The sequence below is a fragment of the Camelus bactrianus genome, chromosome 19 (assembly GCF_048773025.1).
Source record: "Camelus bactrianus isolate YW-2024 breed Bactrian camel chromosome 19, ASM4877302v1, whole genome shotgun sequence".
In the NCBI taxonomy this organism is placed as follows: domain Eukaryota; kingdom Metazoa; phylum Chordata; class Mammalia; order Artiodactyla; family Camelidae; genus Camelus; species Camelus bactrianus.
The window spans coordinates 39,433,372-39,460,274 of NC_133557.1; the positions used below are offsets into that span (position 1 = coordinate 39,433,372).

At 41.5% G+C, this 26,903-nt stretch overlaps 1 protein-coding gene across 3 annotated transcripts in view; it reads right to left on the reverse strand.

Annotated features, from left to right (window-relative positions):
• The window catches only part of MACROD2 (mono-ADP ribosylhydrolase 2), a 1,883,327-nt gene that overhangs the window by 91,397 nt on the left and 1,765,027 nt on the right, over positions 1–26,903 (reverse strand). For 2 of the 3 annotated variants that reach the window (XM_074347852.1, XM_074347851.1), the window contains exons 12-13: positions 16,709–16,771; positions 12,199–12,267 (exon numbers count right to left, since the gene is read on the reverse strand). In XM_074347852.1, coding sequence (XP_074203953.1) covers positions 12,199–12,267; positions 16,709–16,771 — 132 coding nt within the window. The remainder of the gene's footprint in view (positions 1–12,198; positions 12,268–16,708; positions 16,772–26,903) is intronic. The other variant, XM_074347853.1, reaches the window with a different exon arrangement.

Below are 26,903 nucleotides of genomic sequence, written 5' to 3' on the forward strand. Positions count from 1 at the left end.
TGAAGGCCAGACTTTGCATGTATCACTCAAAGATAAAATGATGGACAACATACATGCTCTCCTTCCCAGCATGAATCTTAAGCCATAGTGGAGGGAGATGGGCAAAAGGTAAGTATACAGAGGAAAAAATAATGTTTACATGGTTAGTGATAGCTGTGAGTGCTATGAAGTAATGAACAGGGGGCGGGGACGGTTAGCGGAGGAGAGATCCAGCCTAAAAAATGACCAGAAAAGGCCATGATGAGACTGAGGGCTCTGTGGGCTAAGAATGCAGGGAGAGGTACACCCTGCATGTTATGTTAGGTGTTTTCATTATATACTTTGAGGAAAACATGAAAGTGTTACAGGAATTCAAGAAGCAGTGAGCTGATATGTTATGTTTATTTTGCTTTGCCTGGGAATGTCAGTTGGCCTCAGGAGCTGTCATCTTTTACTTGACTTATGAGTGAGATCCTATTCAAGTACAATATATTAATATGACCATGAACTTTGACCTATGGAAGGTTAGTTGATTTATATAGGGTCTAAATGTATACACTTGACCTTGGACTCATTAAAACCAGCTTTCTGTATAACACATGAGTTTGTGAAACTCTAGACCAAATATAATAAGATATCTGTCACTAGGAAAACCTAGAGGCAGATTCATGAATCCGAGTTCTGTTTGAGCCACTGTTGTGACATATTCTCATTTCTTAGCTTATGTAAAGTCTCTGTTGTTCATGATAGGTGCCATTTTTGAGGGAATCACTTCAAATATGACTCTGAAATAGGAAAGATATAAAGAATAAAAACATTATAAACATAGAATGAGTCTGCTATAAAACGCAGCATGCAAAAATCTAAACATATCATCATTTAGTACTAGGCACTACTGACTTCAAAATACAGCAGACAACTTACAACATGTAATTGTCCTTCTAAACAGAAATGTGAAAAATCAAGTTACCACTTGTTTTTACCCTATGGGATTAGCTGACATCCCATAAAGACGTGTGTGTGTGTGTGTGTGTGTGTCTTAATACAGAGCAGACTCATGGTGTAAGGAGGAAAAACACATAAGTGGGTAATTTTTATTTTTTTGTTTTTTTAAAAAAGTATCAAGTTCAAGTCTATCTTTAGCCCTCAGTATTTATATGGTCCTGGGCACATTATCCAACCTGAATCTTGGTTGCTTCATCTGTAAAATTAGGGAAATTATAGTGATAATAATAATACAGTCCATCTTTGGAAGATATAGGGTAGCTCTTCAACAAATCTGTTTCCTTTATCTTTGTCACACAAGGAGGAGGAACTTGCAGGACTTAAGGGAACCTCTCTTGCAGTTAGCTGGTGCCATGTGACTGAGTTCTGGCCAAATGGAGAGTGAGTAGAAATGATGTGTGTCAATTTCAGCCCTGGTCATAAAAACCTCCAGTACAACCCTTTCTCTCCTCATTTGCTGACTGTTAAGACTCAAGACAGCCGTGGGAACCACATGCTGAAGCTCACATGCCTCCATCGGCTTGAGTCCTGCATGTATGAAACACAGTCTCTCAATGTGGATTTTATGTAAATGAGAAAATAAATTTCTCTTGGATAAATCTGACATTTTTGTTACAGCAGCTTGTATTACCAAATTTCATGTTCTATCTCAAAGAGTCACTGAAAAAATGAAGTGAGATTATACTTGGGCACTATGAAACATTTTTTGGATTGTCATTATTATAAAAACCCAATCAATTAGGATCAGTGCATAAAACTCTTTGGACACATAATTTCTTTATTACCACTGAAAGGATTTTCAAAATAAAGGAAGAAATTCACATAGATGATATAACATGATAGCAAAGATATTTTGAGGGTACAGGAGAGTAATATATTATTATTTTTTTAATTCCACCTCCATTTTTTTTTCTCTCCTGAAAAACTAACAACATACTTGCGATGATGGCGCTCAAATCTAATTTCCCATGAGGTGACAGTTTATGCTCAGGAGGAAGTTATTTATTTTTTTTTCCTTCCAGAAATCATATTATGTGAACTGATAAGAAGATAGATTCTCTGTAGTTAGAACTGTACTTAAAAGTGCAGGGCATGTGGCCACCATATGAACCATAAGTGAGTTTCTGGTTTCTTTTTACTTGATAAAAAAGGGAGACTGTTGAGGAGGAAGTATGGTTCAGAGAGGGGGGGCCATTAATGAGGGGGAGGGGAAAGAAGCAGTGGAGATGGGAGGATTGATGCTTGCGGGCTCGGGAGACTCTGTTGAGGGAGTAAAGTGGGAGTAGAGGCTGCTGTGCGCTGTTAGCTCAGCCTGGGGGAAGCACTGGGGAGGAATGTGGGAGGGGCTCTGACAAAAGAATGTTGTCAAGAGGAGGAGAATGTGTGTGTGGAAGGTAACTGAACTTTTCCCGCCCCTCCTGCTGACCCTGGTACACATCAGTGTCAGGTAATAAATACGGAGCTGCAGTTCCAAGTTCTCTAGACTGGTCTACACCAGGACTTCCAGTAGGAAGGAAGGCCGAGGAAGCAGGAAACAGGAAACTACAGGAAGCAGGAAACTGCAGGATGAGAAAAGATGGTTGCTTATTTTCCTGTAACTGAAAAGAAAGATTCAGGGAAATCTAGTGCCTGTTGCAAGAAGACGCCAACAGAAATGTTTGTCTCATTACATGGTTAGGACAGAATTACTGAGTGAATATTTAGTAATCATCCTGCCTCAGAATGTGGTTGGCACAGACAACATTTATGGATGGTTTAGGTTAACTGAGGCAGTTTAATGGCTTTTGAAACACGCCTTTTGAAAGACATAGATCTTTATGAATTTCCTAGTATCGCAGAAAACACCATAAACCATCGATCAAGCTGGGAGAGATCTTGTCTTGCAGATTCATGCTGGGTGTGCGTGTGTGTGCGTTGCTTTGTGGATGCAAACATGCTTACCTAAGAAAGTTATCTAAGGCCACACAACAGTGGTGATGTGAATCCAAAATAAACTGAGGCTCATGAAGGCTGCGTGACTCACCCCAAGAGCTTAAACACTAGGCCGGCGACTCTGAAAACAGATTACAGGGATGCTTGTCTTAGTTCAGACCTAGGAGGACCTACAGCTAGATCCAAAACTGTGTTGGACAAAAGGTACCGTCCCACTCAGTTAATTCCCATAAACTAGTCTGGGATGATTTGGTTTCCAAGCCTCACTCACCAGATCTTTAAAAATATGCCCAAGAGATCATATAACTGAACTGACCCTTACAAATATATAATTACAGTCACACTTAATTTGTAAGGGAAAAAATACATGGAAGCATAATTGGATAGCAACTGTTACTTGCCTTCCACTTGCTACATGTATTTTAAACTACATGTATGTATATTTGTATATGTGCAAATATATGTATATTTTAGACAATACTATATGATAGATAAATATAATTTTAATACTAAAAAGTAGATGAATGATTTCATCTACTTGCACCTATTTAATCCAGTTTGAAATATATTTAATCAAAGCATTTGAAAAGCCTCATCATAAATTAAGTACAATTAACTAGCCTTGGCCATAGTGAATAATCTCTATACATTCACCACTGAGAAGTTTATTTTGTTCTCATACAGGGCAAGAATATCCACATCTGAAAGTGAATACATAGGGGAAGTCTCTGGTTTGAATTTACATTTGTATTTTTGCAGCATAAAATTTTGGGGAAAACTCACTTCTGAAACAGGAGAATTCTGAAATGGAATTTCCTCTAATATGAGCTTTAAGGATAGTAATATGTATTTGGGGGCAGTGGCCATGATATTAGGAGAGTTATAAGTGCCCATTTTGTATGATGGGTTCTATACCCGATACTGCGGCCCTACAAAGCACAAGTCACGGTGATGGTCTTGAGCCATGAAAATGAATGAGATTTGGTACCCGATTTTAAGATATTTACACTCTAGTGAGTTAGATGTGTCACGTATATAACTAACATTGATACAAGGCACAGGATAAATTTTGAAGTTTTACCACAAATTTACAAGAAACAGTAGAAAAGACAGTTCACTATTTTATGGGATGAAATGTAATAAGGACGGGAGGGATCAGGAAAGGTGAAAATGTGCATCCTCCTCACCATCCAATGTGATCTAGTATAATTCCTGTCCCTGAGATGTTGGCTCAGACAATCTGATGGAAGGAAGGAATGGATGGAGGGAAGGAAAGAGCAAGAGAGGAAGGAAACAACAAAGTAAAAGACTGATGCAAAGGCAAGATGATGGAAGTGAGGCTTGGATAAACAGGTGTGACAGTGTGATGGCAGAACGCCACAGGCCAGCTGTGTTTGGGAAATGACAGCAAGTGAGTTGGGCTTAAGAGCAGGGTGCCCGTGGGGCATGAGGAAGTATGGAACCAGACCACACAGAAAGGAGTTTGGGCTTTATATCTGGTGGGGTTTGCAGCTAGAGGCTCCTGTGTGCTCATTTCATGGTAGGACTTTCACTGCAGGTTACGGTGAAAGCTATGATGTCGACCAAGTAGGCTGGTTGCTTCTGTTGCCTCAGTCTCACTGCCCTGCTCACCTGGCTTGGGTCTGAGCTTTCCTATGCTGCCCTCTCACCACATGCTACGCACCCCACCACCTCCTCCTCGGGCAAGGAATATCCCTTCCTCCAAAAGCATGATTTGGGAAGCAGTATGGTGGGATGGACAAAGCCTGGATTTTAGGTTCCGGCAGACTTGGTTTTCAAATTCTGATTCTACCTTTTGGGTCACTGGACCAGTTGCTCAAGCTTTCTGGCCTCAATTACCTGCAAAATTGGGATAATAATACTGACCTTTTAAAAGTAATGAGACATTACTTTATACCCATTGAACTGGCAAAAATGAGAAAGAACAAAAATAATGATTGTTGATGGAAATACGAATAGTTACAGCCTTTTGGGAAAGCAGTTTGGCAATGTCTATGAAAAACACATACTCCTCACAGCAGAACTCACGTGTCTGGAATTTTCCCCAAGCAAATAAAAGCACTGCACCTAAAGATACACGGACAAGAACATCTCTTGCAGCATTGTTTGTATGGCAATAAAGTGGGAAGAAAGAGCTTACTCATCACAGGATAATAGCTGAATAAATTATAGTGCGTCCAAGCTGTGGGATACCAGATGAGCTTTAAAATGGATTAATTATCCACACAAACTGACTTGGAGGGATTGCCACAAAATTTTGTTGTCTGTAACAAAACAAGATTCAGAAAAGTGTGTAAAATATGATACAGTTTTTATAAAATAAACATATATTTAACAATGGCTAAAATTTTTATGCCTCCTACTGTGTCTCAAGCACTCCTTGTCATGTTTAAAGGGATTGACTTGTTTTAATGTTCAGTATCTCATTATGGAAGTATTACTAAAGTTCCCATTTTACATATGAGGAAACTGAGGTGCATAGACACTAAGTCATTTGCCTAAGGCCACACAGGTCAGAGGAGAGATGGAATCTGGACTCTGGAAGTTGAGAGCAGAGACTAGAGAGATCTTGTATTCAGTGTATTTCACTCTCTGAGTAACTGGGGGTAGGAAGTCAGCAAACAAGATAAAAAGGGAAATGACATAACAATCATACATTATATGATGGATTTATATAAAATTTTGTGTGGGTGTGTGTTTTCAGAAAGTGATGCGTGAAGGAGTGATCCCCAAAATGTAAATGGTACTTATCTTAGTGAGTGCAATTGCACATGTGTTTTCATTCTATTCTGTAGGCTTTCTTTAATTATTTGAATTTCCTACAATGAACATAATTATTTAAATAATCAAAAAAAGGAATAAACTCTATTCATTGTAGAAAAAAACAAAGATTTGTATGCATTTTTTCATTTATTGGGATTTTCTTACAGGGATGATCATGAACATTGAAAAAGTTAGAAGGATGTTCCTGGCCAATATAGAATTTAAAACTGGAACCAGAAACAACTCAAAATGAAGACTGGGTAAGTAAATTATGGACATTTGTTCATTGGAATATATAATTAAATGATATTAGACTACCAAAAGATATAGAAAGAATTTCACACCCTGTTAATATATTGTCTTAAAGACAACTTCAAGATGGTATATGTTGCAGAATGCCCTGAGAAAACTCCCAGAAAAAGTGACTGCCCAGAAAAAGACTGGAAGCTGATATGCTGCCATATTACATGTGTTCACTTCTGGAGATTGAGATTGTGAGTGATTTTTTTCATTTCTTCTTTTGCTTATTTTTTTCTATAATTAACACACATTATTTTTAAAATAAGAAAATAAATGTAAGCAATAAAAATATCTTAATCTTTTCACTAGTAAATCAACAAAGGAAGAATCAAGATTTTATCCTGAGGAACTGATCATAGATGCACACCCTGATTTATGTAAAACGTATATACTGTATTTCCTTATTATTTATAATAGAGAGAAAACTGCAGATAACTAAATCATCTGACATTAGGACACTGGCTGTGTAAATTGTGGAACAACCATATGATGAAATATTATGCTTCTAATAAAAAGCATGCCTTTGAGAAATTTTCAAAAACATGGGAAAATATTCAAGGTATACTGTTAACTGAAAAGACCGAAGACTTTTTTTTACTGTGTAATATTTAAAGGGAAATGGTTATATGCTTTTACCTTTTATATTTTTTGCATTTAAAATACTTTACAATAAATATGTATTGTTTTTACAAGCAGAAAAATAAATAACTGTTATATTAAAATAAAATAAAATACTACCATTTTTGAGGATTATGTAAGTTCATGTAAGTATTAGCTAGGAGAGTCAACATTAATAAAGTACTTCTCTCCCCAACCTCCACCACCCCCACCTTTCTCTCTCTCCTTCCTGAGTCTCAGGTTACCTTTCTGTGAAATGAAAAATAGATTGCACAGAAATGCAAAGCACTGTGTACAGGAGACACTCCGTTTATCTTCGTTCTTTCCCCTTCACTGAACTACCAGAGGGCTCTCACTCCACACTCCAGACCCTTACATTCCCAGAGTGATAACCCAGGAATGTCACAGTGTATTGGACACCCCATCCATGCAGATCTCGGACTGGGCTCAGCTCTGACCCTCTGAGGTGGGTGATGGGGAGGACGCACCCTCAGTTTGGGGACTGTGGGTGTCAAGAATGGGGAAAGGACTAGGGAAAATCAGATGAGAAGCCTGCGAGGGATTCCACCAGTGGCCCGATGTTTCATTTCTCTCCAGCAATTCAGGCAAGGGATGGAAACGATGGTCAGAATCATTTGGAGCCAACACCACCTGCCCAAGCTTACAGCGACAGGGGGCTGGGAACACTGACGCTCATTTCTCGCACACTCCTGAATCCGCTTCCTCATACGTAACCCCATCCTGTTCTCTTTGGCAAGCCTGACTCTTGCTCTAGCTTTCCCACTAACCTACAGAAACTTTGATCTCTAGCAGGTTTGAAACTAGATGAAGGGTTAAGATATCCTTTGCCAAGTGACACCCCACTTCAGGAATACCGGATGGCATTGACGTGACTGACCAGAGCTCCAAGGGAGCAGGGGCTCGAGAGCGCGTGCACCTGAGTGCGAGCTGATCGTGGTTTGAATATTAATGAGCATGTGATTTGGTCTAGTTGACGTTCAAATTCAAAGTAGGTACTGATTAAATAATAAGACAGGAGAATCAGGATATGTTTAAACAGCACTGTTTTCCCCAGTGAGATGCATGGTCTTGGCCGTGAGTGAGGATGAGCTATGAAGAGTGTTAAGACAATAGAAGAGAGGCTTCTCCTTGAATTTAGCAGATTGACTTCATCTTGAGTAATAATGATAATAATAACTTTGCAGCAGTTTCGACCAGAGTACTTGATATTCCTAATGCAAATTTTACTCCAGTGTTTCCACTGCCCTTCATCTGAGTGCCTATTTGCTAACTTAAATAGCTTGAACATTTGTACTCCTGAGTTTGTTTTTAAGGGTTTAATGTGTAAACCATTAAGTCAATGATTGGAATATTTGTACCAGGAGAGACAGAAATCTCTCACGAGACAGTGCACATCCTATTTTATAAATGACCTCAGGGCTCCTGTCAACCTACAGATACTTGCTCAGGCCAGCTTTACGCTGGAGTTCATTTCAATTCAGTCCTGGCTGCCACATCCCTGGCAGGCACCCCCTGTGTAGATGAATTATTCATAAGTGTTCCTCCTCCTCACATCTCATTCTCCCAACTCAACTCCTGCCCACCCTGAGGGCTGTGATGAGTCATTGGGAACAGGTGTCCTCAGTCTGCAGCTCACAATCTAGCTCATGATCCATAAGCTGATCAGTGGTACCTCCTTCTGTTAGCAGCTTGCACTGTTCGCAGTTACGTGGAGGAAATGGGCAATAAGCATCCATTCTCGGTACCCAGGGGGAAATATGTCTAGAACATTTGAACAAAATCACTGGCATAGAAGACACCCCCAAAGACATTTCCTCTTGAAATTCTCCAACTTTCACATATGTGCTTTAATTTTTAAAAAATCTTTTCTCCCAAACCAGCTGACTTTAGACAAGTGACAAAAAAGCCAACTTATTTTTTGTTTGTTTGTTTGTTTGCTTGTTTTCAGTCCTTGCACTCTAGAGGAAACTAGTTTCTGGTGGAAACTAAAATTATAACAAATATGAAAACAGCCAACCAATGAGCAAAAGCAGAAAATAACTGGAGAGTCTCAAAACCTTTGGGAAGTATATTGGAAAGAATAATTTTGTTTTTAAAGGCCATAATATTGGTGATAATGTTAGGTAGTTAGATAAGTGGGGGCACTGGGCAGACAGGTAGAGGAGAGGGAGGATGGTCCTGAAGATGACATTATGCCTGCCTCCAGCATACAGGGACTTTACTTCTTCTAAATGAGTGCCAGCAAGATACTGGTTAGAACCTGACAGTCGCAACTGCACGGTAGCAAAAAAACCTTAACTGAACATGACCCAGTGCTCATTGTAACATACTTAACATTGCAGTTTAGGCCCCCCATGGGTTTTTCTGTGTACACCGTGGGTAAGGACATGCAAAGGAGACAAACATGACTAGGCATTCCAGGGGCAAGAGCCATCAATCAATCAAAAGACCAACTTTAAGCGAGGGTATGAGAGAAAGGGCAAAACGAAGACCATTGCTTTTCCTCCCTTAGGTCAGCCTGCCTCCCGCTCTTGGAGGCGTACTTTTCTTTTCCTAAAGGAATTCTTGAAAATCTTTCCCTGCACAATGCACTCAGTCTCCCATCTGTAATCTCGTCTTTTGGGTAAGACAAGGACTGGGGTCTTTTCCTTTTTTCGGAAAATGATCCTGGGTCAGGATCAAAGCTTAGAAACAAAGACAAGAGAGCAAGGGCTCCTGGAGGAGCTTTGGTCAGCAAAAATGTTCTGCCACTTAAACTGGAGAGTGTAATAAACGTTTTTATAAGCAGTCTTAGAGCTGCAGAGCTCATAAATAGCCCAGATGTCACCAAGGAGATATATTTCCGCATGAAACTAATAATGGTGGATGCTTGAAATGAATCCTCAACACATATGAATGCCTTTTAACCTCATCATGACCTCAATCTTGGAGGATTTCAATGGAAAATTCATTTCTTTTTCATTCTAAGCTATGTGTCTATCAGTCAAGATGGCAGTTCTGTAAGCAGGAGACATTTGGTCTAAGCTTTGGACTGATAATCAGTTAAAAACAGTGGTCTTCTGTAGGCATGCTGTTTCAGAAGGAAAAGGCAAAAATCATAACCTGTATATCCTATTTTTAATGGACACTGGATTGCCTATTAATGTGGACTTCAAAATTCTTTTCGTAAGATCCAGAGGTTAATGGATATTAACAATTTATTTCAGTAAAAATTCTTAAAATTTCACATTTAGTCTTATTAGGGAATTGCATTTGTGATATGTGACAGATCTTGTTGGAGTTACCACCATTACAAATTTTATGCAAAAAAAAAAAACCTAAAAGGGTTCTGAGAAATTGATCCTGGCATGAGCAATTAATGGTGTGAGATCCTAAAAGCATCAAGAAACATCACAAACAGTGTGCTTCTATAAAGGTGTGATATTTCTAAACCAAACAACTCCACAGGAAAAATCTCAGCTTGAAGCACTTAAATTAGATTATTTCTCTTGTTTCCTAAACTCCGCAGTTCCACTTTATGACATTTAAATTTTTTTTCACAAGCTAAATGGTTGGGATGTCTAAAAATTATCTGCTTAGGTTGAACACCACATTCTGACCTGGTCAGGTTTATTTCTCTCTCTAAGATGACCTAGAGTTTATTATCAGAACCTATGTGATCTAACATGGTTTATTTACATATTTAGATATTCCAAATGGTTTTAAAAACAGGGATGTCAGAACACAGAGCTGAGTAGTATGAAAGGAGGTGCTAAGGGATTCATTTAGAAAGTGATAACGAACAAGAAAAAGGCCATCCAAACAACAGTATGGTGGCTGCTGTGTTGGGCCACCCGGCTCCCCCTTCAGGAATGAAGAACTTATCTCTCTCCCAGGTGCAGGAAACCCTTATCCACATCAGGCTACCAGGATTACCCCGACAGGAGAGGGTTGCTTCATCCGAGGCCACGTGACAGGTGACTTATCAATGAAAGGTTTTAACAGCCTGACTCTCATCCCAGTTGGACATCTTAGAGTGGCCATGCCATCCTCAGACTAGCTGTGGCTTCTGTTGAGAATGCCTTGCAGTTCTCTTTCTTCCTTTACCCAGTTCTGCTTTTTTCTCTTTCCTTTCACAGGTATTGATTCCACGAGCTCTGCCTAGTAATGCCAGCTCCCTCATCTCTATGGGAGCCCAGTCTGCACATGCGCCAGGTGCACAGTTTGAGCAACTGACATGTATTATTGTATTCTGTGAAGTCAACACGGTTCTTGTCCCCATTCTAGAGGAGAAACTGAAACGCAAAGAAGTTAATTACTTGCCATTACTTGTTAATTCCTTGTTAAGGACTTGGGTTACTTGTCAATGGTTACATAGATTTCCAGGGGCAGAGACAGGGTTTAAGCCTCCACCATCTGGCCCCAGGAGCTCACAGCCTTAGCAACGACCGAGCCCCGCCCCTCCCCTTGGCCCCTGGACCCCTCTTTAGAAAAGCCATTTCCCAGGCAACATGACATGGAAGGAATGATGCATGCAGCTAAGTATTATTTTTAAGACCGTTTTGATTTTCTAAACACTGGAGTAGCCAGTGTTTTCTAGGAGTAGCCAGTATCAATGTCAAGTACAGATATAGTTGCATATCACTCCAGACTGAACAATGCTTTCAGCATATTTATCTAAAAGCTCCAAGTAGATCACATGGTTTACCAGATGCCAATTTGTACAAATATAGTAATAGAGTCTACCATTCACAGAAGGGTTTTTAGGAGTGATCAGTGACTGATATAAAATAATACTGTTTTTTTTTTTTGTGCATGGGGGGATAGTTAATTAGGAGGGAAAGGAAAGAAATGACTGTTTTAATATGAAAAAGAATATATGTATGTGTATGTATGACTGAGACATTATGCTGTACACCAGAAATGGACACAACATTGTAAGCTGACTATACTTCAACTAAAAAAAAATAAAAATTTTAAAAAATGAAAAAAAAAGAGAAATGACTATTTTATTTCCCTTTAGATAATACATATTTTAAAAACTCTGTTATCTGCACATGAATGTTCCCACTGTTTCTCCATCAAATTTTCAGAAGAAGTATCTTCTGAAGACACTTGGGTAGCAACATTTTCCACAGGAACTGTCCATAAAATGAGGAATGATGCTCTTGTCAAAGATTTATTTTCAAGGATGCCTTTCAAACATTTCTTCTTTCTTATTATGTCTACATAATGCAGCTTTCTGGTAGGTGGTTCTCAAATGAACTCCTTCATGAGGAGTAGATGTAAACAGTCTAAGTCCAGTGTTTCAGATAAACATCTTCTTTAAACATCATTCCTCCAGTCATTCTATTGTTTTACGAACAGTCACTTTTCAGAGGGGAAGATATAAATGGACGTACACACTGTAAAAAGGGCCGGTATGGAATAAAACAGAGTGGGTTGGATATTTGTGTTGGAAATAGAGATGCTTGAAGAGAGTTAGATAGATTTGCTCACTGCTTCATTTACCCGTACAAACAAAACCCAAATGGTTCTCTAAGAGTTTGTGATTTTTAGATGTAGTAAGTGGCCTCATACCTTCATCTTTGCAGACTTCAGCTGCCTCTTCTGAAGAAGGGCTGGGCACAGGAGCAGTGCTGGCATCGTCTACAAAGAAGAAAGAGAAACACCGCCTCAGAGTCAATACTGTCGGGTGGAGCTTCCCTGCCCATCACGCCTCCTGCTCCACTGAAGGAAGTGTGAGCCTGTCTCCGGCTCTAATGCACTGAATGGGCTTTGAAGGAGTTAGGGTTTGTGACTCTTCTCTATGAGTAATGGAACAAAAACCTTCAGTTAAGAAAGAGCCCAGTGAACTACAAACTATTTTTTGGTGAAGGATACTGGTCACTGGTACTACTAGATTTTGGTATTTTGCTTCATTTCCACCTTTAGAAGGCTGGTACATTACTTTTCTTAGTAAAAGATTGTGAAAAAAAGCATATCCTTGCAAGTTTCTACAAAGTGCTTTCATGTGTCTGTGTTTAAAGCTTGGTTTTTCCCAGCACAGCACTTCTGTCCCATTAAGCCTGGTTGTCAGGCTCCAGGGAGCGCATCCAATGGCTATCAGTGCAGAGAAGGGGACCATTTGTAGGAAAGCACCAAAACCCATCTGGTGATTTCATGTCAGCCAAGCACCAGGTGGGGACCAAGGAACTTGAGGTCCCTCCCTGTCCCACCCCAGCAGCAATAATCTCATCAGAGTGGGTCTTCCTTCTCAGCATTATCAGTACCACACGGACTGCACTCACATTTGGCTTCCAGGATAATGACTCACTTACCAACATTAAAATAGTAAATTTCAGACTGGAAGGATTATCAAAATCATTAGAAATGGCTAATACTTGACAAATGGAAAAGAAATATATATAGTTTTTCATGCAATAACAAGGTAATGGAACCGAAGATGACAACTAACACACATTAAAGGCAAATCCAATTTCCTTGCATATCCTCTGTTCACAATGCATATGACCGTTACTTTCAGGTCATGTCTCTATCAGAACAGAGAATACAGCTTTTAGTGGGGGATTCTTGGAGGTGAATCACTTGCTGTTAATAGGTGACAAACCCCTATTTAAAAAAATGAGCAAACTGCAAACTGTCAACCTTGCCTGGATGTCACGTCTTTGCATTTCTCTGCTTCCCGTCACAGCAAAACTCCCTAAAAGAGCAGTCTATGCTTCTGTTCTAGACCACCTCATCTCACAGCTCCAACTGGCTTGGGTCCTCCTGGAAGAATTCTTTTGTCGAAGGTGCCATTGACCTCACTTGGCCACGTCCAGTGGTGATTTCTCTCTTCTTATCGTACTTGGCTTCCCAGTGGCGTTTCGCAGAGTTGACCCTGCTCTTCCTGAAACACTTACTTGCCGTGGCGGCTTCTTCTCCCCTCTTGCCGTGGCAGCTTCTTCTCCCCTCTTGCCGTGGCGGCTTCTTCTCCCCTCTTGCCGTGGCGGCTTCTTCTCCCCTCTTGCCATGGTGTCCAGGTGCCACGGTGTCCCTGCCTCATTGTCCTCTTGAGTTACATGCTCTCTCTGGTGAATCTCGGCTGGTCACAGGGTTTTAAGTAGTATTTATACGCCAGTGTGTCCCAAACCTGCCATCTCTGATCCACACCCCTCCCTAGAAATCCAGACTCATGGATCTAACTGGCTTCTTGACATCCCACAGGCTAAGAGTCCTCTCAAATTTACCGTGGCCAAAACTGAACCACTAACTCTCAGTAAAAACTGGGCTTCGTAGCCAGTCGTTCATATATCAGTAAGTGGCACCATCATTTGTGTAGTTACTGATGCTAAAAACCTAGGATTTAGCCTGGCTTTCTCTTTCCCCTGTAGCCCCTATCCAGTCCATCAGTACATCCTGTGATCTCTGCCTCTGGGACAAAACACAACAATCTATTTTATCTCTGTTTCCAGAAACTGCTGTCATTTCTTTCCTGCTCTAGTCTTCTGACTGGTCTCACTTTGTCTCTTTGGACCCGTTTTCATTTGCAGGCAAGGTGAGCTTGTTAAAACAGATTGTGCCACTCCATTACTTAAAGCTGTCCACTGTCTTCTCTTTGTAGTTCTAATAAAGTCAAATCTTACACAGTTGGACATAACTTGGTACTATGGTCTCTTCCCAAAACTGGCACCACGTTCTCCCTAATCCACCAGGCTCCAGCCGCTCTGAAGTTCTTTCCCCAATGACCTGACCTGACCCGCAAAACCTGGCCTTGAGGTATCTGCATTATCTGGTCCTTGCATCTGGAATGCTCCTCAGCCATTTCATCACTGAGACTTCACTGTAATTACTGCTCCCTCAGGAAGTCCTCCCCAGTGGCCTGGGGCCTTCTCAGTACACCTTCCACTTTGCCTCATTTTCCCACAAGGCATTCATCACTATCTTACAGTTTTTTTACTGTTTACTTTTGGAGCACCTCCCCCAGGATAGAAGCTTCAAGGAAGCAAGGCCTTTATTTTTCGCTGTTCTACTTCTGTGCCCGGAAAAGTGGCTGGGTCAGAGCAAGCCCCTGGTACGTGTTTGTCAAATTGCAGTTTGAGGAATATGATCTACAACTTTGAACTAATCTGATCCAGCAGTCAGAACAGTTGGATTATGCTGGTTTGAGACTGTGTTTTTTTCATGACATGGGAGAAAGGCCTGCAGAGTTGTGTAATTGAAGTTGAAGCTGGGATTCTACTAAATGAAAAAGAAAAAGTTTTTTTTTTTTTTTGGGAGGGGGAGAATAACAGCAGGTCAAAAGGACGCTAATGACCAGAACTGCATCTTGGATTTCTCCGCACTTGGGTCAGGGAGGCAGAGCGGACACACACTGTATGTTGACACTGGCCAAGATCAGAGATGAATCCTGCCATTGGACTGTGCGCCAGCAGGCCCACTTGGAGGGGCAAGAGGAGCCCATCAGGGGTGCACTTAGGAATCTTCTTTGCACTGAGAGGCTGCCCTATTGTGGCGATGACGCTGTCTGTCCGAGAGGTGGAGAAGAGGGCTTGCAGTCTACCACCCTCTCCTAGCAGGCAGGGTGATCCCAAATCCAAAAAGAAGCTGCCTGTGCTCAACTGATTAAAGGAAAAGATATGAATAAATAAAACACAGGCAGATGTGTGTGCGTGTATGTATGTGTATACCTCTGTGTGTGTGTGTGTGTGTGTGTGTGTATGTGTACAAACAGGGGTGGGAGAAATATAGGTCGACAAAGACAGCTTGGGACAGAGCAGTGAGTGAATAAAATCTGTGAAACCACAATATTCGGAGAATGGCCTCAGCCGTCAGCAGTTAGCTGACTAATATTTATCAGCCCCAAACAGTGAAAAACAGTGACAGCTTTTCACATAAGTCTCATCTTCCAGGGGTAGAATGATGTGGTGGTTGGGAGCTGGGGTGGGGGAAAGGTGTGGGAAACAACAGTTTGCTGCGTCAGAAATTCATTCCACTGCCAGGACTACATTTCAGCAAAGGGGACCAGCTGACCCAGTGGCAGGTACACAAGGTCCTCGCTGCCTTGCTTCAATGCCTTCTCTGATTGGCCTTCTTCAATTCCATCTTCCAAGTTAATAATAAAAGCATTCAGTTCTCCAGCAAAAGCTCCAAGGTTAATGTAGGAAGTTTTCAGCGAAAACCTATCACACTACCTGGTTTATTTCCAACAGTTCAGCGCACGGCCTAGGACGTGCCTGGTACGTTAGCAGAGCCCACAATTTTTAAAAATGCCCCATCCAGGTGGCTCATTAGAACTGGGAGAGTGGCTTGGAAAATACATGGAAGAGGGATATTTTTATTTTGTTGGTTGTCTTGATAACTGCAAAACTGTGAGAATCTTTTTTTTAAAGGAGAGCTTGCCTGACTACAAAAAGGAGGGGGAAGAGGAGATAAATCTAAGGCGATGACAATCTCTTTCCTTAAGTGCTATTTTATTAAAAAATGTTCCATTTATAATCCACAGTAGAGGATCTCTAAGTGTTCCGTTGTCCCCCCTGTTCCCCAGTGGGCAGAGGTGGCGTCAGGAAGGCTTCGGGTCTCACTGAGCTCTGTGTGTGAGGCAGTCAGGCCCGGTCACATTCATCATCATCTACAACATACACAGAAATGACCAGGAGCACAGATCTTCAAAATTTAAAGCAAAACAGTACAGGACACTCCATTCGTAGTGGAAGGAAAGCCTCTGATATATTTCCTTTACATGTTTTTTTTTCTATTTCACTTTTCCTCCCAGACTAAATCTGCTGGATTTAACCTGCCCTAAGCCAGCCACCTCTGACTTGGTACTTCCAAGCTCTGCCCCTCCAGCGTAGGGCATCGCTAAGCAAACTGCCATCATGGGGGAGAAAGTGGACCTGGTGATTAGACAAGAGAGGGTACCCACTGACTGAGGCCCTGACACTCGTCATGAACGGAGTTGGTGCCTTCCTGAGGGAGACCTGAATGAACACGGACCTTAACCTGGTGAAAAGGCACACACATTTTTCAGAACAGAGCACCAAGTAAAGCCACTGTTCACCTCTGTGGATGAGGCCTAGGAGACCCCTCAAAAGAAATCTGAGCCCACCTGCTTCTTGGCTCTGCCCTTCCATCTCGTCCATGCTTTGCTTTTCCTCTGGACCGTTCTCATCTTTCAAGAAAACCACAGAGGGAAAAAAAAAATACATCAAGTCAATGTGTGAAATATCTCTTTATGGCTAATATGCAGCACTGAAATTAATTGCAACCAATGTAGCATGACTCCCCATAAAGCAAGGCTGAGAGAAGAATCAGAGGCATGAAACAGACAAATCACCTACGTAAATAGGTGCATTTATCCTCGCCCCTTCTCATGTGATTTGCCTGGTGGGATGTTGAACTGCAGTAAACAAAATTCACTCAGCAGTTCTCGGAACAGCTCTCTCTTACATAGCATTTCCCAAAATGCAATACAGATTTTACCCCCAACCTGCTTTCCCTCGACTCAAGCAAGATGCACAGTGTAAGGAAGCTTGGTTGATTACCTTCCTCAGCCCTTTGTCTTCCTATGTGACATAGGTTGCAAAAAAAATCTATTTTTATTGAATTTTCTTTTTACAATTTTTACTTATTTTTTTACATATTTGCTTACATTATATACAGGACAGTCTAGCATACCTATGCTAGGAAATAGTTTGCCTTAAACAGATGATGCTGGTCAAGTTTATGCCACAATCCATAACTCCTTGAAAAATAAATAACAGGGCAGGTGCAATGGTGGCTATATACTAGAAACTAGCTAAAATTTTCCTTTGGCTTTAAATGTATAATATACATCTGAGGATTTATATGTAGGAAAAAAATAAACTTTTCAAAGGCAAATAAAGGCATACTTTTATAACTCATTGCTGGCAAGGTTTCCAAACCTCTTTTTGTTTGGAAAAAAAATTTTTTAAATCATACATTTATATAAAGACACAGGAACAAAATATAAAACACGCAGTAAAGTACAGAAAACAGAGAAGCAGAAGTTACTGGCATATATTATTATGGGTTAAAGATGGCCAGAGATCTTTTTTCTCAAGAAGGAGAATCTATTTCCCTGTTCCTTAAATTCAGCCTGGTTCTGTGACTTGTTTAGACCAGTGAAATGTGGAAGTGATGTTCTGGGCCTTCCAAGCCAAGGCCTCAGAGGACCGGCAGCTTCCACTTTTTTTCCCTCTGGGAAGCCAGCCACCATGCTAGAGAGACACTCAGACTAGCCTCCCAAACGGAGAGAGGCCCATGGAGGGAGAAGCACAGAGGACCAGGCATGTGGCTGAAGCCTTCTGGCACCTTCCAACCCGGCCCCGCTGCCAGCCCAGCCCCAGCCAACTGACGACCTCAGCCAAGGCCACAAGGAGCAGAAGAATCACCCGGCTGGACCCTTTGCTTGTGTTGCTTGTCTTCTGAGGGGGAGGTGATTAGTTTCTTCATTGACTTCCACTTGGAGGAGTTACGGGGGATTGAACCCAGGACCTTCTGGGTGCTGAGCATGCGCTCTACCACTGAGCTATACCGTTCCCACCCCGGCTGAGCCCTTTGCAAAGTCCTGACTCTCAGACCAGCTCAGACCACTTAACCTTGTTGTGCTTGAGTGCTCTGACCCGCCGTCTGCTACCACTACCAGCTCTTAATCCAGAGGCGAGAGGCTGGGGAAACCTCCCCAGAGGAGGATGCAGCCAGTGCGGCTGAAACAGAGACCTCAGAAGCAATAGGGAAAACAGGGACACCTTCCACCACGAAGCTCTGAAAAACAACCTACTGAAGGGAGGTGCAGACGGGGAAACATTTAGAATTCACCTGAATGAAAGAAAAAGCTTATAATAGAAAGGCAAAAATCAATCAGTCATCAGTCAGCAACAGTGGTACCCGGACTGGGAGGGATGCTATAACGAGCCAACATGTAAGTATGTGTATCCAGTTCCCTTTGCCCACCTCTGTGCCATGTGTCATGGGGGACACAGAATAACTTTTAATATAACAATCTGGAGTGGCTCAGCAGCTCCCTAAATCCAAAGTTCTCAGTGGCGTAATTGACAAGGAAGGACCGCATGACAGTCTGGCACTTTCTCTGCTCAGGCTCGCAGAGGATGTGAAGGTACTGGCTTTGGCCGTCGGCAGCAAATAGCCATCATTACAGCTCCTGCTCCCTTAACAAGCCAAGTTGGTGCAGGAGCACGTGTCAAAAACATAAGTCAGTACTTCCCTCCTCCTCCTACCAAATGCATTCAGACCCAAGCAGGAAAAATCTGCCGGCTTTCCTGTCCCTCCCATAGACAGACCTTTTAACACAAATTTCACAGTAGGCTTAAAGTCTTCAGTGACAGGCTGCTTTTAAAATTAGTTTAGTTACCATATCTCCTACAGAGTCGGGGTAAAAAGCTTTCTTGTGAAGAGGGGAAGGTAAGAAGGGAAAGAGAAAGAACAATGAAGTCCCAGGAAGGGGAGGAATTGGTTCCAGCCGTTCTAAATACATGAAAAGGAAATTCATGATCAGACCAAATGCAGCTTTACAATAATAACCACCAGTCAGGCTCTTTACCTGATCTACTGCTGCCGAGTTTTTGCCCTTAACCCACGTGCCTGCCATCCTGGTCCCTAACACTCGAGTGGCACGGTCTCTCTCCCACTTTGAATCTTGGTTGTGCTGTGTTCTCCTTGCAGTATTTCTGCCCTTGGGAAGCACATTCAAGAAACGCTTGGCATGTTTATCACGGAGTAAATGCATCCCAGAAGAATGCTGGATTTGCCATTTGAGTAACAGGCCCTCAAATGAAAAGGTTCAGGTATATTGCCTTCATCAATTTCCAAAGACAGTGCATCCTCGAATCCAGCAGGGGGAACCAGTGTAGAAGTCTTGCTTTGAAAGCCCAGCTTATGCATTCTCCAGCAATTAGATTAGCATTCATTTCACTCTTTTAGAAGGATAGTTTGGCTGGCTTAATAACTTATTCATCTGTTTAAAATGCCTCAAATGGGTGAGTTCCTCTTCTTTAATTTCTTAGAGAAGAAGGTAATTAGGTTTATTTATTTATTTATTTTTTAAGTGGAGGTACTGCGGATTGAACCCAGGAACTTCCGCATGCTAGGCAGGCACTCTACCACAGAGCCATCCCCTCCCCCCGCAAATGGGTGTGTTCTTGGTGAAATAGTGGGCTTCCTCTGGTGGGAAAGACAAAAATCCCGTGATGTAGTTACCTGTAAGTATTTGATAAGGACAGTCTTTCTTTTTATCAGCCTTTTTTGTCTAGCTATCTTCACAGGAAGCACAGAAACGATAAAAAGTTAAGTAGAGCGGGGAATGTAAACTTGTGGTTTTTAGAAGGGATTTAAAAGGCTTACAATAAATGTGAAGAAATACAGGGAAGTGCCTGGTTATTTTGTGAGCTTAAAAAGTGTCACACAGAAGCTAAATTCTCTCAGTTAATATACCTACAGGAGCCCATATTTACTTCAGATAATAAATTTCCGTATCATTCATGCTGACTGTCACATAATACTACCTTCCTATGGCAAAAAGTACAGTGATCTGGGAGAATTCCAATGGTTGAATCATTTTTGTTTCTCCAATATTAGGACCCTGCCCTCCATCTTTTTTTTTTTAACCTATATTTATTGAGCTCATACTATACGCAAGGATATTTCCAGAGTTTTACAGAAATAAAAATAAAAATAAAAACAGAAAATTAAAAAAATAATAAAGTGACTTTCTGTAAGTGGAAGGGATGCTCCATTGATTGGACGATGGTGAAGATTCAGTCCATGTTTAAATCTACATGGAAGAGTTTTATATAAGGCCAAAACCTCAATGTCATGGCTATAAATTTCGGCTATCCTGAAATTTTCATTCCTTTGTGAGCTATGCATGGGAATGAGAGAGAAAGGGGAGGAAAATCAGGCAAATCCATCCTTGCTCCCTGGGAAACCACCTGCCATGTATTGGCTGCTGGTGTACTATTAGCTTTTCTTATAAAGGACCAAGACTTCTGGACATGGACAAAGCACAGGCAATTCAAATACAGTGGTTTGGTTATTGGTCCCAATTCTTCAGTTCCCTGTAATGGCTTATATATCTCAGTGTTCTTCCATTGATGTTGGACTTGACCAAGTGATGTGCTTTGGCCAATGAAATGTTGTGAACACAATAGGAGCAAAGAGCTTGAACATGTTGCATAAGTGGACTTGGTGCTTGCGCTTCTGACATTTGCAGAGACCAAAGATGTCTCTGCAGCTGCTGGTTTAAAAAAGATGAGAGATACCTGGAGCAGACTTGACCCAAGTCACAGCCTTGAGCCAAGCCCAGGCAACTCACAGCTTAAAACAAAACTGTCTTGCTGAGCCCAGCCTACATCCGCTGAACCACAGTCTGCTTGTAAGCCTGTGAGCATGAGAATAAACCTTTTCGTTCCAAGGCTCTGCATTATGGGGTGATTTGTTACACGGTATTATTGTGACAATAGCTGATTGATACAAATGGCATATTACTTTTTCCAGGTCAGGAAGACTCAAAGTTATTTTTTTTTAACTCAGCACTCTTTTATTTATAAGAAATACAGTCTTTAATTCTGTTTCTTGCCACCCAGCTATATTCTCCTCTTATATATTCCCAAGCTCTCTAGAAGACATACACTCAAAAAATTAATTTAACTTATAAAAGGAATGCTTTTTAAGAGTATGTACTGCCATCAATGATGCTTATGGTTCATTTAATGGGGCTATCTGTGCAGTAGGGTAATACTAGTTAATGTTAGCTAACATTTATTGAATACTGACTATGTTTTGCTCAGTATCTAAGTGCTCTGCATAGATTATCAAATTTAATTCTCATAACAACCCAATGAGGTACATATTATTATTATCCACATTTCATGGATGGAGAAACTAAGACGCAGAGATGTTAAGTAATTTGCCTGCGATCCCACAGCTAGAAGTGATACCCAGAGGGTTTCAGCCCAGTCAGCCGGTACCAGAGCTCGCTAGTGCCTCTCTGGAAATGTAAATAACATTTGCCAGCTGGGTAAGAGAGTGAAAATAAGGGTCAGTATACACGATACGGGAAGATGATACCTAATGTAAGAATAGCTGAAGACTTAAGCTCTCATCTCATAGAAATGAATGTAGAACACTAAGAACACTGAGGAACTAGCTCTTCTAAGACTCAAGCCAGATGAATGCAGAGCTACAACTCTAAACTTTTTTACTACTAAAGATATTTTTATTTTGAAATAATTTTAAACAGTGGAAAGTTATGAGTGCAAGAAACTTCTCCCCCCTGAACCATCTGAGAGCAAGCTGGGTGTATAATCACTCCCTGAACAACCCAGTCAGCCCTGGATACTTCAGTATGTATTTTCTGCAAAGACTTCCCCCCCCCCCCCATGACCGCAATGCAACCATCAAGACCAGGAGATTAGCACTGATGACATTCCTGCCATATAAGCCACAGACCACAGTCAAGTTCTGCCAGTTTACTAAGAACAACTTTCATAGCAATCCAGGCTCGCACACTGCGTGGAGCTGTTAAACCTGTGGTCTCCCTCAGTCTGTGACTGAGACGCTCTCTTCACCTTGCCTGTGCTCTGTGGGCGGTGGGGGGCAGGTTGCCACTTCACCACTCCCCCTTCATTGGGAATGCCTACTTTGCTCAGCCCTGCTTAACAGTTTTAGGAAGGAAGAAAGGGAAAAATAAAAGAAGGGAAGGTCAGTCCCAAACATTTAAACATTTTGTTCTGTACGTGTCATCAGCCGATTCATCTATCTTAGTAGATTTATCTTAGAAAAGAAAGTTCTTGAGTTGGCTGCCTCATTAATGAAGAGACTTATGTGTGTCTTCCAGTGCAGATAAAAGACATGAACAGCTGGGCAGCCACCCTCTGCCAGGAGCGGCCGCTGCTGCTTCCGAGGTGCCTCCCAGGCACCAGGTACATACACCCTTAGCACCTTGTCCCCATTACCATTCATTCCTCGATGGTCCTACTGAGTCAGACTTTTATCTACATTTTCACAGATGAAGATTTCAAGGTTGTGGCAGGTCAGATAACTTCCCTGAAGCCCCACAATGAGAGGCAGAGCTCAGTCTTAAATTTCAGACTATGCCCAAGCCCGAGGTCTCTCTTGCCTTGCAGATCCCTGTGGCGTCTTCTGACCCTGGAGAGCTAAATTATAAGCCCTCTGCTGAGAAAGATGTCCCCGCATTCCTGCGGTGTCCTCAGCACACTGCACTGGGCCTGCAGTCCATTAGGGGCTCCATGGACACTTATCAAGGAATTAAGAAGGAAGCTTCATCTCCCCTAAGCAATAATTTTTGTTGTTCAAACCATATTTGAGTTCTCGATGTGGGAAAGTTATGGTGTCTATCTGAGCCTCTGCTTGAACCTCATGAAATTGTAGACTAGTTTGAAAAGGTCACGTCTCTTTGATCACAAAGAATGGTTCCTAAAATCACACATGGCGACATGTAGGGAGCATCAGTAGTCAGAGTGCGTCTGCCTTCACCACCACCCTGGTCCAGCCTCCAGTCCCCTTCTCCTGGGGTTGGGGCAGTGGTTCTTATTCTCAACCAAGAAGTCAGGCAGTCTTCTTTAAAATGTAAATCAGAACATACATGCTCCGCTCACATGCCCCAAAATGATCAGAGGCAGCGAGATGCCCTGGGCGGGGGATCCAGTCGTTCCCCTGTCCTGACTTCTTTCTAATCTCCTCCCAGTGGTCTCCATGCTGGAGGAACAGCTCACAAGGATGCCTTGTCCTCAGGTCTTTGTGCTGCCTGCCCTGCTCCCTGGAGTGCTTTCCCCTAGGTCCTTCAAGTCTTTGCTCAAACATCCCCTTTTCAATCCATGCTGAACGCCCCACTTAAAATTGTAATGTCTCCCCACCTCCACCCACTCCAGCCTCATCCTGATCTATATTTTATTTTTGTCTCTTTCAATCATCTACCATCCTCTGATATGTAACTTAGGTAGGTGTAATGTTCATTGCTTATGCATATCTGTCCCTAATTGAGTGTCAGCTCCAGCAAGGCAAGGATTTGCTTCATTGCCTGATGTCCTAAGAACCTCAAATGAACCCCCAGCAGATTCTCAATAAATATTTGTGAATTAATGAACTATGTTCATCCCTTACCTGGCCTTGCATGGCTAGTTCACAAATTAGTCAGGGAAAAAGGGAAAAATAATTTGCTAATTCCAAGATCACCAGGTTACTTGTGAAATATGAGGTTCATACATCGTGTGGGCAGAATGTTCCAAGGAAGGTGGCCCAGACACAGAGCCAGGGAGCTCGTTACATTACACCTTGTGCCATTTGTCTCCTCACTGGAGAAGTTACCTTAGAGAAGGAATCCCTTCCCCAGGCCCGTGGAAGTGGCATTTGGATGGAACTTGTTACAAGATAGTTAACCAGGCTAATGGCTTGGAAGGGGGTGGGGCATATAGCCCGTTTTGGGAAACACTGAGCAGCGCTCTCCTGGCCCCCAGGGCTAGTTCTGCTAGAAGTGAACTGAAGTAGGACTACCACCAAGCCCCATTCACAGAGCATGTGTAAGACCCATGGCTGGTCTCAATTGCAGGACAGAGAAGACCACCATCTTGGTCCTCTCTCTCTCTCTGAGAGTGTTCCCAAACAGCACATTTGTGCCCATAGAGGGAAGAGGAGATAATTAAGCCTGTTACTTTTTAAAGCATATGTGATGTTAAGGGAGACCTCAATGTGGCACATGTTCAAAGCAAGGAAGCCCATGAGACTACAGCACGCAACTGTCCCTTCCACATATTTTGTATGACGATAAGGAGAGTGCCGGGTGTGCAATAAGAAATCAACAAATACCTGCTAAAGGACTGAACTTGACCGCATTTCCACAACGCAGGTATGACCCTGGCATGCCAAAGCTTTCCATGGCATACCCTGGTATAAAAATAGCACGAGGAAATGCGCCAGAGAGCTATTTTCAATATCACACACACCCTCTTAATAGATAACATATGGTTCTCCCAGATGGCATGTTAATACAAATACTTTTACTCCGATACGGTTAGTTTTTAATCCAAGGATTTCCAAGTACTTTACAAACACTATTCATCAGAACAGTCTTCCCTGGGGAAGTTGCAATGCCTCACAGAGACACAAAGCACAATCATTAACTATGAAGGAATGACAATAATAAGAAACATATTAATGTGGCTTTTTTTTTTTAAGAATAGGAAACCAACAAATGGGAATTAAGCAACTTTCCCATAATCTTCCAATAAATTCGTGGTACAACTGGGGTTAGAAATCGATTTAGGCTGGTGCTTCTGGCTATAAATTACACAGGTTTTCAGGTATGAATCACCTGGTGTCTACATCATAACTGGGAAAATTATGACCACAATGAAGCTTAGCATGACAGTGGGATTCTTTCACTCTCTCTCTCAAACACAACAACAATTGCACTTCTTGGTTAACTTTAAGCCCTCAGGTTACATTTGCTTCCAAAAGTCACATTTCCCTGTATTGTCATTTATAAGTTTCTGAATTAAGATAACTGGTGTGCCTACACATTTTGTTTAAAACAGGCACACATTGAGCTCTGTGCAGATGTTAAATACAGAACTGGCGAGACAAAACACTGTTTTGCTTTTTTTGCTGTTATTGAAGAATATAAAGTATATAAAGATGGTCTTTGAATAGAAGAATCATTCTATGAATTCTGTATCGTGAATTAATGTTTGTTGAGCACCTACAAAGTTCAAGATGGTGGAAAGGGAATAAATTAGGTTATTCGAAAAACAAAAGACTTTCCCTTTGGGAGTTGACAAAAGAAAGATGGGTGGGATGGTTTCCTGAGATGCACCTGCCTGCACAAGGTGAAATTGAATCTAGAGACAATTATCCAGAGAGAAATGTAAAATTTTATCTCATATACATAGATCTGAGTAAATGTTGGGTATTTGAGCTGAATTAAGTGGGAAATATCTGAATAAGTGCTTCCATTCTCTGCTTTGTCCCCATTGCTTCTGGGGAAATCACTGATCGAAGATGTACATGAGCTGAGTGCAAGTGTCCCTTGGGGAGGTCGCAGTATAAATACATGTACATTTGAAGTTGCATGAGGTCCACATTGCTGTGGGAAGTAAAAACTTTCATTTTCATGTTTTTATTCTTTTCCTCCTTTAAAATAGTTGCTCCTTCAGTGTTGAAACATACTATTTTAAGAGGTAAAGATAAAAATTTTAAGATGCTGATTTGGAATTTTGAGCTTTAGGGTGAAAGCAATGCATGGGTTTTCCATAACTCAACATGAACTTTTTATAAATGTGCCTTCACTCAAAAATAATCCTACAGAGGATAAAATTTGATGATCACTCCTAAGTTTACTACCAACGATAAAAGCAACAGTGCCTTATATATATATTTTATCTCACTTTAAAAATGGCAGAATTCTAGTAATGGTATTAACCAAATATTTACTTAATGGCTGTTAAGCTAATTAATGACACAAAATGGGATGTGTCCGAGCAGAGATGTGCTGTAAATGACAACTAGATCTCAGCAGTCTTCAGGAGGGGACCGTCACTATTCTTCTCTACTCAGGACAGAGGTAAATTTGGAGATTCCTCTAACTTAAGTAGAAATCTCTTGAGATTCCCCTCTATGCAAGGTAGAGAGGCTTAGATTCCTCCAAGTAGAGGGGAAACCAGACCATTTTCTCTACCCTACGCAGAGAGAAAGTTAGAGTTTCTTCTCACCATGGTTGAGAGGAATCCCTACATTTCTCCCTACAAAATTTAGAGATTTGTCTCCACACTGGGGAGAAAAAACTTGAGATTCCTCTCTCCTCACAGCACACAAAACATAAAATATCTCATTAACAATTTTTGTATTGATTGCATTGTCAAAAGCACACTACTTTGGGTATATTGGGATCAATAAAATATAGAGTTAAAATTAATGTTGCCTGTTTCTCCTTACTTTTTTTTTTTAAAAAGATTGCTTCTGAAAATTAAAAAAAACTTTCTCAAAATTAAAAAAAAATAAAAATTACATACACATTTGTGACTCAAGTTCTGTTTCTCTTGGCTGGTGCTACTCTAGAGGTAACTAGTGAAGGAAAGAGCCATGGAGAGGAGCCCAAGTGGGGCAGACAGACTGTAGCTGAAGCCGTCAAATCCTCACTGTCGTCCCTTGGCATCCACCTCTGATCTCTGCACACTCTTGTGGCTGTGGCTTCTCCTAGTGAACACCGGGGGCACTCTGCCAGAGGGCTTTATCCAGTCTCAGCAGGA